The sequence below is a fragment of the Elephas maximus genome, chromosome 3 (assembly GCF_024166365.1).
Source record: "Elephas maximus indicus isolate mEleMax1 chromosome 3, mEleMax1 primary haplotype, whole genome shotgun sequence".
NCBI lineage: Eukaryota > Metazoa > Chordata > Mammalia > Proboscidea > Elephantidae > Elephas > Elephas maximus.
Window position 1 is genome coordinate 73,174,213 of NC_064821.1, and position 13,963 is coordinate 73,188,175.

General features: G+C 44.0%; 1 protein-coding gene across 1 annotated transcript in view; it reads left to right on the top strand.

Annotated features, from left to right (window-relative positions):
• Window positions 1–2,472: 2,472 nt before the first annotated feature.
• HDAC1 (histone deacetylase 1) overlaps window positions 2,473–13,963 on the top strand; it is a 38,919-nt gene continuing 27,428 nt past the window's right edge. Inside the window, exons 1-2 of the mRNA XM_049878626.1 lie at window positions 2,473–2,603; window positions 10,119–10,231. Coding sequence (XP_049734583.1) covers window positions 2,555–2,603; window positions 10,119–10,231 — 162 coding nt within the window. The 5' untranslated portion in view covers window positions 2,473–2,554. The remainder of the gene's footprint in view (window positions 2,604–10,118; window positions 10,232–13,963) is intronic.

Consider the following 13,963-nt stretch of genomic DNA (forward strand, 5'->3'; position numbering starts at 1 on the left):
TTTTTTGGTATCCACATCTCCATTAAAAAGTGAGAAAATTAAAGATACCCCAAGATGGCAGTGTGTTTAAAGAAAGGTAGGAGAAAGGCATATTTCTTTACAAAAATGAAAAATGGCCCAATTTTTAAAACATGCAAACAAAGAGCATCTCAGTAAAAAAAACATAAATTTCACTCATTTACATCACCTACCTGATCTCTGGTGGTACAAGGGTTAAGCACTCAGCTGCTAAGGTTGGGGGTTCGAATCCACCCAGCTGCTGTGCTGTAGAAAGACCTGGCAATCTGCTCCTGTAAACATTGCACTCTAGAAAACCCTAAGGTGCAGTTCTACTCTGTCACATGGGGTTGCTACGAGTAGAAATCAACTCAATGGCACCAAACAACAACATTTGAGCTCTGTAGACATCTGAGTTTGTGACCCCTGTTTATAAAGTGCTGCCACACCCATAATCTCATCTGATTCCCACCCTCCTCCTGTTTTGGACACTGTGTACCGCCACAGAGTTGGTGAACTTTGTATTCTTATCCTCCCCATTTTTCAACAGGAAAATGGAGGTCCAGTAAGGTTAAGTAAACCCACCCAAGAACAGCTAAGAAGTAGCAACGCAGACCCCGGAATAGAGTTTGTTCCCTAGTTCATTGTTATTTTTATAATAGAATGAAAGGTCCAGTCTTAGATCGCCTGTAACCTTTATAATTAATGGTTCAAACGCAGTTCCTAAGTGAGAACACATGTCCCCAAACACTCCTTGATCTGTAAAGAGGCATAAAAATGTATCCTATTGACTGTAATACTAAGGGTAAGCTACCTACTTAGTATAATGCTTGGTACATAGTAAGCGCTCATTAAATATTAATGTTGTTGTAGTCGTTATCTTCATAGCTCAGCACAGTGCTTTTCACTCTTTCAGTTTCAACAATGGCCAGTTGATGATGAATTGATCTAGTGCAGTCCTTCTCAAGGGGAGTATGGTGGGTGGTTTGAGCTTTCCCTGCCCCAGGGACATTTGGCAATGTCTGCAGACATTTTTAGTTGTCCTAACCGGGGGGTGGAGGATGTTACTGGCATCTAATGGGTAGAGGGCAGGGATGCTGCTAAATGTCCTACAATGCAATGCACAGGACAGCCCCCCAAAACTAAGAATTACCTGGCCCCAATACCTCCAAGGTTGAGAAACTCTAATCTAGGGAACAGGGCAATACAGGTTACTCCTGCCTAAAGCCAAAAAAACATTAGGGAGCCCTGGTGGCATAGTGGTTAAGAGCTCAGCTGTTAACCAGAACGTCAGCAGTTTGACTCCACCAGCCGCTCCTTGGAAACCCTACGGGGCAGTTCTACTCTGTCCTGTATGGTCGCTATGAGTCCGAACTGACTGAATGGCACCTAACAACAACAACAACAAAACCAAAAAAACAAACTAGTAGCCCTCAAGTGGATTCTGCTCCAGGGTGACCCCATGTGAAGATACTCCTTAATCCTCCCGGGCGATGCACCAGCGAGGTTTCTGCCGCTTTGTTACAAAGCCTCTGGCATACAGTGGGTAGTCAAAAATTCTGTAAAAGTGAAAATTAAATTTAACAATTAATCATGTGACTCAGCAGTTCACAGAGGTCTGAACTTCATTATCTTTATCTGTAAAATGGGGATGAAAAGCCCGCTTCCAAAACTATTATGAGGAATAACTGAGAAGAGTGTGGTAAAGCTATTGCACAGTACTTGGTCTCCAGCAAGCCCTTGACAGTTTGTCATTTTATTTCTCTCTCCTCTAAACTTGCGTCCTAATTCAGGTGCAGCCCCTTCCTTAGTAGGTGACCTTAGGCAAATCACTTTTCCTCTGTGTTGTTGTTAGGTGTCATAGAGTTGGTTCCAGCTCATAGCGACAGAAGGAAACACTGCCCGGTCCTGCGCTAACCTCACACTCCCTAACTTCACACTCGTTCTGTTTGAGCCCATTGTTGCAGTCACTGTGTCAATCCATCTCATTGAGGGTCTTCCTCTTTTTCTTGACCCTTTACTTTACCAAGCACGACGTCCTTCTCCAGGGACTGGGCCCTCCTGATAACATGTCCAAAGTACGTGAGACAAGTCTAGCCATCCTCGCTTCTAAGGAGCATTCTGGCTGTACTTCTTCTTTCCTCTATAGGCCTCATTTTATTCTCTGTAAAATTACAAAATTGGCCTCTGATCTCCAAGCACTCTTCCAACGACGAAATGGGACAGCGAAGTTTACAGATCTGTTTTCCTCCCCCGGGACTAATGGTACGGTCCCCGGGCAGTTTCCCCCACCCCCTGTCGCGACCTTGGTACAGGCCCAGGGGGCCCTCGGCTGCCTCTCAGGGCTGCCCTTGCCCCCTGCCGAGTTCCGGGCCCGTCCCTGCTCAAGCTGATTGGCTGGAGAGGTGCCCGGGCTGCGCGGCTATAGGTGAGCCCGGGAGGGGACGGGCGGAGCGGGCTGGAGGCCCGCCCTCTCCCCCCTGGGTCGGACGCTGCGCGGAGCCGCGGGCGGGAGGGCAGACGGACCGACTGACGGGAGGGACGGGAGGCGAGCAAGATGGCGCAGACTCAGGGCACCAAGAGGAAAGTCTGTTACTACTACGACGGTGAGCACTGTCCTCGCGGCGGGGGCGGGGCCTGGGCCGGGCCGAACCCGGGAGAAGGAGGCTTAGGTCGAGGAGCTCTGAGAGAAGGCTGAGGCGTTGAGGAGAGGCTGAGTGAGGAGGTTGAGACGAATGAGGTCGCGACTGAGGGAGGAGGCTGAAGGAGCCAGGAAAAGGTGGAGGCTGAGAGAGGAGGCAGATAAAGGAAGGAGGATGAGGCTGAGGAGAAGAGGAGGTCGAGGCTGAAGGAGGAGACTGAGAGGAAGGCGGGTAAAACTGAGGGAGGAAGCTGAGAGGGGAAAGGAGGTCGAGGCAGAGGGAGGAGGCTGAGGCCAGAGGGAGTTGTTTGGGCGAGGACTGAGGTAGTCTTGGGAGGATTCTGAAGAAGTCTGATGTAGAGTTTGGGTTTGGGTGGTACTTTTAGAGGGGAGGCTGAGTCTGAGGGGGGAGGTAGTCTGATGGAGAAGGTTGAAAGGACATATATTCCTGCTGAGAATACACAGGTCTTTCCCTGTCCCTTATTCATCCTTTTCAGTGAGAGTCCTGAGAGAATCGCCAACTAGTGGTCACCAGCTTCCTCTCTCCCCAGTCTCTGAACAGGGCTTGCAATTGCTGCTGGGAGTTGGGGCCCCCGGGGTTGGAAGGAGAAGGATGCAACCTGTTAAAACGAACTTTTTCTTTTAACAAAAATGTGTCAATGACTTACTCTCTACTAGGTAGCGTTTAGGTCCTGGCGCCATGGGGATGATCAAGTCACACTTCCCATCTTCAGCTCACAATCTAGAGGGAAGGATAGACAATGACAGAGAATTACTCTCCAGTATTACTGTTGGGATAAAGGAAAACTCAGAGTTGAGCAGAAAAGAGACATCCAACCCAGCCTGGGGAGTCAGGGAAGGAGGTGCTGTCTCAGAACCTGAAGAACAGGAGTTAGCCAAGCACAGGGAAAGCAAAGATTACAGCAAGTTTAGGGTCTAGAGAGGACCCCCCCCCCAAAAAAAAAACCATTGGCATTGAGTTGATTCCAACTCATAGTGACCCTCTAGGACAGAGTAGAACTGCCCCACAGGGTTTCCAAGGCTGTAATCTTTATGGAAGCAGACTGCCACATGTCTCTGCCGTGGAGCAGCTGGTGAGTTTGCACTGCTGACCTTTCAGTTAGCAGCTGAGCACTTCACCACTGTGCCACCAGGACTCCTTAGAGAGAGGACAGCACCTTTGAAAATAACAGATATATGTATATAAGGCTGAGGCATAGAGTTGGGGGCAGAATGTAGAAGGTAGGGAGCAGGAATGGGGGAAGGGTTGCAAGTGAGGAGGCTGGGGGAGTAAATGGGGATCAGATCACGAGGGGCCAGGCATGCTATCCCAAGGAAGTTAGACTTAAATCTGAGGGCATTTGTGAGCGATTGAAGTTTTATTCATTGAAATTCTATCAGATTTATGCCTTAGAAATATCGCTCTGGGGCATAAATTAAATTTATGAATGTAGGGGCTTGGTAGGAGAAAGACCTCGTGAACTGTTTCTGTAAAGATTACAGTCAAGGAAACCCTATGTTCAGCTCTGTCCCATGGGGTCGCTGTGAGTTGAAATTGATTTGATAGCACCTCACAGCAACAACAACAACAACAGGGATGAGGAAGAAAACAAGGATCCCAAATTTCTAGCTTGTGCAACCTGATGGTGGGTGTGGGAGAAGGCCATGTCAGTTGATACTTTTTTTTTTTTAGCAACATCTGTTAAGATACCTGGAGACATCCAAAGAGGGATGTCTAGTAGGCAGTTGACCATTTTAATCTGCAGTTTAGAAGAGAGGGATGATAAGATAGTTTATTTAGTTGTCAGCATACATAGATGGTAATTTTGCTCATGGGAGAGAATGAAGTCACCCAAGAAGTTGTATAGGGTGAAAAGAGGATCCAGGGTGGAATTCAGAGGAAAAGGAATATTTGGGAAGTCTAATGCCCCTCATGCTCTGTACTTCTCTGTCATAGTCCTTGTCACGGTGTACTGAAATTGCCCGTTAACTTGTTCATATTTCTTACGGACAGTAAGCCTTTTAAGGAAAGGGGTTATGCCTTGCCTACCTCTGTATCCCCAACCCCCTAGTTGTGAAGGCTCTCATATAATATATTAAAACAAACAAGCAGCATGTAGCTTATAGTAGGCTTTCAATAAATATTTGTTGCATAAATTAATAAAGACACAGAGGGAGTGACCAGGGAGGTACGTGAACCAGGAAGTGCTGGGTTACAGAAACGAAAGGAGAGAGGGAGTAGTCAGTTGTTGGCAAGAACTGTTTCTGGGCAGGGGCTAGGGCAGAAGCTAGATTGTAGTAAATTGAGGAGTGAATGGATGTGTGAAGAGGAGACATCAAGTTAAATCCTTTTTAAGGATTTTTAAATCCTTTTTAAGGGAGCAAGGAGAGACAGTTGTTGATAAAGGGGAGTTGTAGTGGCTGGGAGTTGAGCGTGTTCAAATTCTAAAACAAGCCAGGCGGTAGGGAGAGGTTTAAGATATAGGAGAGAAAGGCTGGTGGCTAGTGGTGATGGAGGTTCCTGATGAGATCAGGTAAGATGGAAACGGGAGCCTTCAAGAGGAAGTTCCTTTGTGACAAGAGGGTGAGGGGCAAGGAAAAGTTTAAACGTAGGTAAATTTAAAGAGGAGAAGGTAGGGAAAATGTTGAGAGCGTTCTTAGATGAAGAGAATATTCTCTTTCCTGAGAGTGAGGGAGGACAGCTGCTGGAGTAGGAATCTTGAAGAGAGAGATTAGCTGTCGTGAAAGAGGGAGTTAGGGAAATAAATCTAGATCACTGTGCAGTGGTGAGGCCCTCTTGAGGCTGGAGCTATTTCCGTTTGTAGGATTTTATGATCTCAATACTCTTGATTCAAAAGAAGAGAAAGTAGAAAGATTGCAGTCTTTGGAGAAAGGATCAGACTTGTTACTTCTTGAAAAATTGTGAGTTTTGCAGTCAGGGTACTAGCTTGGGACACAGATTTGGCTCTGCCACTCAGAAGCTTTGCAAGTCACTTAATCCATCAGAGCCTTAGGTCACTCTCTTGTAAAACTGAAAGAATAGCAGTTTCTGTTATAATAGTTAAAGGAAAGCTCTTTAAAAGTTTAATATAGTATCGAAATAAAAAGGATTATTTCCTGCTGTTTTTCCCCTATAAAGTCTCTCAGCATCTGATCAGAACCATAAAAGGGTAGGGTTCCACCCTCAGGTACTCATTTAGCCTTCTAGATAAGGTATCTTAGTTCCCCAGGTTTGTGCCTTGGCCACATCCAGACTTGATAGACAAGTAAGTTGGTAGGGATTAAGGCCCATGCCAGGAAGTGAGTAAGCAGGAATCCAGTCACATGGCCGTGTGACTACTGACTGCCCACAAATTGGTTCTGCACCTGGATGCCTCAGCCAGTGCTTTTAAAGGCCTATTCTTCCCATCCCTATGGCTAATAAGGTTTTCTGAGGGACCCTGGAGACAAGTATCCCTATTGACTGCCACTATATGGCAGCCACTGGCTTGCAGCTCTGGCCGAGAGCATGGTCCCTACCTTCAGAGGCCTCACTAGAATTAAGAGAAGAGGATGAAAGGACATTAGGTAAAAACAAAGGAAATCTGAATAAAGTATGGGCTTTAATTAATGATAATTTACTGTTACCGGTTCATTAATTGTAAGAAATATACCATATTAATATAAGATGTTAACAGGGGAAACTATTAACTAATGTAGATGTTAATAGTAGAGGAAGCTGTGTTCAGGGTATATCTTTGCAACTTTTCTTTAAATTTAAATAAATCTAAAACTGTTCTGAAAAATAGTCTATTTAAAAAAAAAAAAAAAGCGGGAGAGAGAGAGAAAAGGATGAGATTCTAAACATTCAACTGTTTACAAGTGTCTCATTTTCCCAGGCCATGTCTATGACAAAGAGAGTTGGAGTGTGGCTTGAGTGCTGTGGTGGCATTCCCCAAAATGAATTGTACCCCAGAACAGAGCCTGTTCCTGGGGCCACCAAACCATTATGCCTAAGAGGTTGAAACTTTTTCCTATTAGGTGCTGAAAGCTCATCCTGATGGGCTCTAAGAAAAGGTCTTTGGGTGTGTAGTCCTGTTGATTTTGGGATACTGTTCAAGGAACTTTCTACCAAGTAGACCCACAGAGCACTCTAGATTAAGTAAAAACTGAAGTAGGCCCCCGGTGTAGCTCTCAGCATACTGGATTTGGAGTCAGAAAAGTTGATTCCCAGATTACTCATTAGCTATATGATCTTGGATGAGCACTTCACTGAGTTATTGCATCTTTATTGAGTTTCTTTGATGGTCAGGGTATAGTCATCCTTGTCTTCGAGGAGTACCCAGTCTTGTTGATATAGATATACAGTCATGTGTAGCTTAATGTCCGTGATACATTCTGTGAATAGGGCATTATGTGATTTGAAGGTTGTGCGAACACTTATACAGGTAGTCCTCAGGTTATGAACATCTAACTTTCAGACACATGGACAACTCGTTCTTAAGAATGGACTGTTATAAAGCCTATTATATTAAAAATTTGAGCTAAATACATACAGTGGTTCATGGTAACTAATACATGCACTACTTTGTGATGCTCATGAAGACATTGCACGGTTTGGAAGTATTCCTTAAGTGTTGCATCCACTACGCCCTGTTCTCCAATTGAGATTTCTAAACTCTATTATAAACTCATGGGACCACGGAAGTGTATGCAGTCGGACATTGCCCGAATGGATGTTATGCAGTACAGAACTATATATGTAAATAACTAAGATTGTTGTTGTTAGCTGCTTTCAAGTTGGCCCCTGAGACATGTTGACCCCATAAACAATGGGATCAGACAGATGTGATCTTACGGTTTTCATTGGCTGATTTTTCAGAAGTAGATCACCAGGTCTTTCTTCCTAGACTGTCTTAGTCTGGAAGCTCCGCTAAAACCTGTTAAACCTCATAGCAACGTGCAAGCCTCCAATGACAAACAGGTCATGGCTGTGCTTGAGGTACATTGGCCAAGAATCAAACCCAGATCTCCTACATGGAAGGCAGGAATTCAACCGCTGAACTACCGTTGCCCCTTCAAATAACTCAGACACAAAACAAAGTTAAGTGCTATATGTATATTGCATGTGGAGGAAAAGACCATTCTGATCAGGAAGGAGTTTGGGACTTGAGCTGTGCTCATGGGAGAAGGGAGGTCATTCCAGGCTGAAGGAACAGTCTGAACAAGGTATTCTTTGGTGGGAAGGTGAATGCCATGTTCAGGATGTTGACAGTAATCTGGTATGTCTAGAGCAGGGGCTGGAAAACTTTTTCTGTAAAGGGCCCAAATCAAAAACCAGCTGTGGTCAAGTTGATTCCAACTCATAGCAACCCTATAGGACAGAATAGAACTGCCTCATAGGTCTTCCAAGGAACAGCTGGGGGATTTGAACTGCTGACCTTTTGGTTAGCAGCCGAGCCCTTAACCACTGTGCCACCAGGGCTCTTGTAAAGGGCCACATAGTAATATTTAAGGCTTTGTGCACTATAGGGGTGGGCCTCTGTTGCAACTATTTAACTACTCAGTTCTGCCAATATCATGTGGAAGCCACAGACAATATAAAAACTAATGGCGTGCTGTGTTCCAGTAAAATTTTATTCACAAAAACAGGTGGCCAGTGGATTTGGTCCCAGGTCCATAGTTTGCCGATTCCAGTCTTGACCAGTGGGGAGTGAATGTGTGTGTTGTGGGAGAGGAATGGTAGTAAGTAGTAGTAGATGAAGTTGGAAAGATAGATTCTTAAGTCCTTGAATACCAGGCTACTAAGGTTATTGTTTACTGTTTATCCAGTAGGGCATGGGGATCCATTAAGTATTTTGAGCAGGGGAGGGATGTTACCAGAGCTGCAGATTAGGAAGACCACTCTGGTAACAGTGTGGCAGATAGTTTGAATTGAAGGCAGAGGGATCAATTAGAAGGCTTGCCAAGTAAGAGGTGGGTTTGGTTTTCTTATCTATAAAATGGGAATAATGGTTCCTACCTATTTTACAATGGAGTCTGGTGGCACAGTGGTTAAGTGTTTGGCTGCTAACCGAAAGACCGGTGATTTGAACCCACCAGCCACTCTGCAGGAGGAAGATGTGGCAGTCAGCTTACATAAAGCAGACTGTGGGGCAGTTCTACTCTGTCCTATAGGGTCGCGATGAGTCAGAATCGACTCAACAGCAGCGGGTTTTGGTTTACCTATTTTACAGGGTTATTGTGAGGATCCAGTAAGTAAATGGATGTGAATGTGCTTTGATACCATAAAGTGTCACAATATGTAAGAGGTGAACTGTGCTTGTAATAATTCTGAGTAGTAATGGTTATTTTTTTCCTGGGGGCGGGAATATCCTTGGAGGTATAGTAAGGCACAGTAAGCTAGTCTTCTCACTGGCCGCTGTTACCCAGTAGCTCAGAAATAACCCTTCATACTATCCTAATACTTGTGAGTTCCAGGGGAAGAAACTGGGCTAGGCTTTGACATGCTTTAAATGCTGACCTCATCAGGGTTGCCTGATTTTTTTTTTTTTTAAGTTACTATCCTCAAGTTGGAAGAGAATCTTTTTAAAACATTTTTTGTGTGTTTTAGGTGAATGTTTATACAGCAAATTAGATTCCCATTTAGCAATTTCTGCACAAATTATTCTGTGACAATTTTTGCAATGTGTCAGCATTCTCATTATTTCCATTTTGTTTGTTTTGTTTCCATTTATCTAGCTTCCCTGCCCCTTCTTGTCTTCTCATCTTTGCTTTTGGGTAAATGTTGACTGTTTGTTCTCCTGTAGTTGATTGTTTAAGGTAGCACATTCCTTACAGGTGATATTGTTTATTTTATAAGCCAATCTATTAATTTGCCTGAAAGGAGACCTCCAGGAGTGGCTTCAGTTCCAAGTTAAAAGGGTATCTTAGGGCAGTAGTCTTGAGGGTTCCGATAGTCTTAAGGGTTCTGCTCGTCTTTATCAGCCAGGGGTGAATTAATCAGTAAGCAGGGTATGCATGGGCTTATTTGTGTTTGTGTAGTGGTGAACTGCTACCGTTGCTAACCAAAAGGTTGGCAGTTCGAATCCACCAGGCACTCCTTGCTATCAGTTTAGTAAGCCTGGTCTTTTTTAGAAATTTGAGTTTTATTCTATATTTTTCTCCCATTTTATCTGGGACCTTGTATTGTGTTCCTGGTCAGAACAGTCACTTGTGGTAGCTGGGCACCATCTAGTTCTTCAGGTCTCAGATTAGAAGAGGCCGTGGTTCGTGTGGGCACTTAGTCTTGTGGACTAGTTTTTTCTTTGAGTTTTTGGTTTCCTTCATTCTGTTTTGCTCCAGATGGGAAGAGACCAATAGCTGTATCTTAGGAGAATCTTAAAGACTAGAAATGAGCCAGAAAGAGAGCTTGCTTAGGAGTTTGGTACAAGAATTCTTGGGTTCTCCTGGGAGTGTGTGTCTAACTGTGTCACTGAAGCTGTCATTCTTTTTTCTTCAGGGGATGTTGGAAATTACTATTATGGACAAGGTCACCCAATGAAGCCTCACCGAATCCGCATGACTCACAATTTGCTGCTCAACTATGGTCTCTACCGAAAGATGGAAATCTATGTGAGTTACTGTGAGCTCTAGTTCTCCCTAACTGCACCTCTGGTTCCCCATGTATCATTCATTATCTAATTTTCTCAACCACTTAGTCACTTGTTATCAAACATAGATTGAGGACTGTTACGTGGCAGGCACTATAAATGATAGAGACTCTGTTTTGAAGGCATTCACTCTAGTGGAGGAGACACATATAAACAAATAAATTGTACTACAATTTATTATATTGTACAACAATTAAAAAATGTACAAGATCTAGAGATAATGAAGAATGAAGGAGAAAAGGAGCCTTGGAATGTTTGTTAGAGCTGATATCTGAGCAGGGTTTTAAAGACTAAATAGAATTTAGTGTATAATTCAGGAGGGAACTGGCATTATAGGCCAAGGGAAGAACTTAGGCAAAAAAGGCAGAGGTAAGAACAGTATGGTGTGTTATGGAAATATAAACAGTTCATTATTCAGGTATTGCTTGTAGTATAAAGTTCACAGGTATGAGTGAGGGGAGAAAGAGCTGGAGAGGTCAGCAAAGGTTGTATGTGCTATATTAAAGGAACTCTGATCTATCCCTGTGGGCCAGGATCAAAAATTCTAATCAGTGCCTAAAAAAAATACTGACTAGGCCTGAACTAGATGCCAATCCGTAGTTACTAGAGAGCATAGACTAGATTTAAAAGGGTGAACCTTTAAACTCATCCAGCTGATTTTTGCCTGATATTCTAGGTTTTTTAAAAGAGAAACTGGAAGTCAAAATTATTATGTAAAAAAAATTTTCAGGTTTAATGTTGGCCCAAGATTTTTTTTTATTTTAATATTATGCACAAACGGAACACATCAGTACAGATTTGGGAAGGCATTAAGGAAGAATTGAAGGGTTTCAAAAGAAAGAAAGGCAGGAACAGGCATATATTTTAGAATACTCACTGGGAAAGACATGGGTGTTGATCAGTGGGACTAGAATAGAAGCAGGAAGGCTAGTTAGGAGGTTGTTACAAGAGTCCAAATGAGAAAATAAAGAGGGGCTATGGGTCCATGTTGCTGTGTAAGTTTGGAACGTGAGAGTCTGTTGTTAGAAGTCTGTGCTGACAGCTTCAGTAACCAAGCAACAGCAGTATACTTGCTCACCATTCCAGAGACTAAAAGGAGGTGAGTCTTCTGTCGTATCTCTGAAGTCAGTGGAGGCAGCTGGAGAAGCAAGGAGGGAAAGTGGACAGAAGAGCAAACAGACCTCGGGACCAGAGAGTTTTTTCAGGTGTGAAGGGGCACCTGGGAATGATAAACATGAAAAGTGGCAAAGGTTTCCAAGGACTCGTGGAAACAGGATAGCATTTAAATAAAGAGATGGTACTTGAATGAGGTAGAAGAGAAAAGCTGTGGACTAGTGAGCACCAAGACCTTCAAGAGCAACCTGCTGTACATTTACACCATGCTAATCTGGCCCCGGAAACCCTGGTGGTGTAGTGGTTAAGTGCTATGGCTGTTAACCAAAGGGGCGGCAGTTCGAATCCACCAGGCGCTCCTTGGAAACTCTATGGGGCAGTTCTGTTCTGTTCTGTCCTGTAGGGTCACTATGAGTCGGAATCGACTCGACAGCACTGGGTTTTTGCTTAATCTGGCCCCAACTTGCCTCCTTTCCTGCCACTCAGCCCTCGGAGCCCTCCAAGTCAGCCTAATCAGATTCTTCCTCATTCTGACGAAGGATTATTTACTCTGCCCAGTCAAATCTTACTCATCTTCAGGAATCACCTCAGGACTGACTTCTTTCATTCAGCAGATTTTTGTCATTTCCCAGGGACTGTGTTACCCTCCATGGATGATACTGAGATATTAGAAAATGGATCCAAACTTCAAGTGAAGGGGAAATAAACTTAACATTTATTGAAGATTGCAAGGTGCCAGTCCTGGGTCTACCTGTTATTTCAGGTGATCCTCATAACAATTCTAATTTACAGATGAGAAAATAAGCTCAGAGAGGTTAAATAATGTGCCCAAAGCCACATAGCTATTAACTGACAAGCTTAGACTCCAACCCAGATCTTCTGATTCCAGGGTCTGTGTCTCTGCATTGGTCTTCCCTTCTTAAACAATATCATTAATAAGAAGTCTAGAAGTAGATGATCCCAGGATTTTTTGGCCATGTCATCAGGGATCCAGGCTGATTCTCTCCTTCTGCTTAGCCATCATGGGTTGGCCTGTTTGATTGCATTCTCAGGTTTGTTGCCTTGAAGTCACAAGATGGTTGTCTCAGTTCTCAGTATCATGTCCTCACACGGTAGCATTCAAAGTAGGAAGTGGGCAGGGGGAAAATGGATCTGTCACAGATTGAATTACGTCCCCCCAAAAATGTGTGTATCAGTTTGGCTGGGCCATGATTCTCGGTACTGTGTGATTCTCCAAAATGTTGTAAATCCTGCCTCTATGATGTTAATAAGGGAGGATGGATGGCAGTTGTGTTAGTGAGGCAGGACTCAACCTACAAAATTGGATTGTGTCTTGAGGCAATCAGTCTCTTGAGATATAAACGAAAGAAGTGAGCAGAGAGACGGAGGACCTCATACCACCAAGAAAGCAGCCCTGCGAGCAGAGCATGTCCTTTGGACCTGAGGTTCCTGCACCGAGATGCTCCCACCAAGGGAAGATGGATGACAAGGACCTTCCTCCAGAGCTAACAGAGAGAGAAAACCTTACTCTGGAGCTGACGCCCTGAATTTGGACTTTAAGCCTGTTTTATTTTACTGTGAAGAAATAAATTTCTCTTTGTTAAAGCTGTCCACTTGTGGTACTTCTGTTACAGCAGCACTAGATAACTAAGACAGGGTCCTTCTCTGCCGCTTGCTCCCTTTTTATTAAAGAGAAAAATCTTTCCCAGGAGCTTCCCAATAGACTTCCCCTTACATCTCGTTGGGTCATTTGCCATCCTTAGACCATTTACCTGCAAAGGAGAATAGGACTTCCAGAATTGGACTAATCACCGTTTGATCCCTGAAGCTGGGTACATTAACACTCAACCAGATTGGAGTTTGTTAAACTCCTAGTCCAAAACCAGTATAATCTCTCTTTCCCAAATCTCTAGACCTTGTTCTTTTCGATGTGATCTTTTTTCCTACTCTGACTCATTGAGAGTGAATCTTTGGTCCTGTTTCCCTGGGTGGTGGAAATGGTAAAGTGCTTGGCTACTAACTGGAAGGTTAGCGGTTCGAACCCACTAGAGGAGCCTCAGAAGAAAGACCTGGTGATCTGCTTCCAAAAGTTCACAGCCATGTTGTTGTTAGGTGCCATCCAGTTGGAACAACTCATAGCAACCCTATGTACAACAGAACGAAACACTGCCCGGTCCTGTGCCATCCTCACAATCATTGCTATGTTTGAGTCCATTGTTGCAGCCACTGTGTCATTCCATCTCATTGAGGGTCTTCTTCTTTTTCACTGACCTTCTACTTTACCAAGCAGGATGTCCTTCTCTAGGGACTGGTCTCTCCTGATAACGTGTTCCAAGTACCTAAAGACAAAGTCTTGCCATTCTCTCTTCTAAGGAGCATTGTGGCTGCACTTCTTCTAAGACAGATGTGTTCGTTCTTCTGACAGTCCATGGTGTATTTGTTATTCTTTGCCAACACCATCATTCAAATGCACTACTTCTTCAGTCTTCCTTACTCATTGTCCAGCTTTCACATGCATGGGTCAGGTGCACTTTAGTCCTTGAGGTTACATCTTTGCTTTTTGATGCTTTAAAGAAGTCTT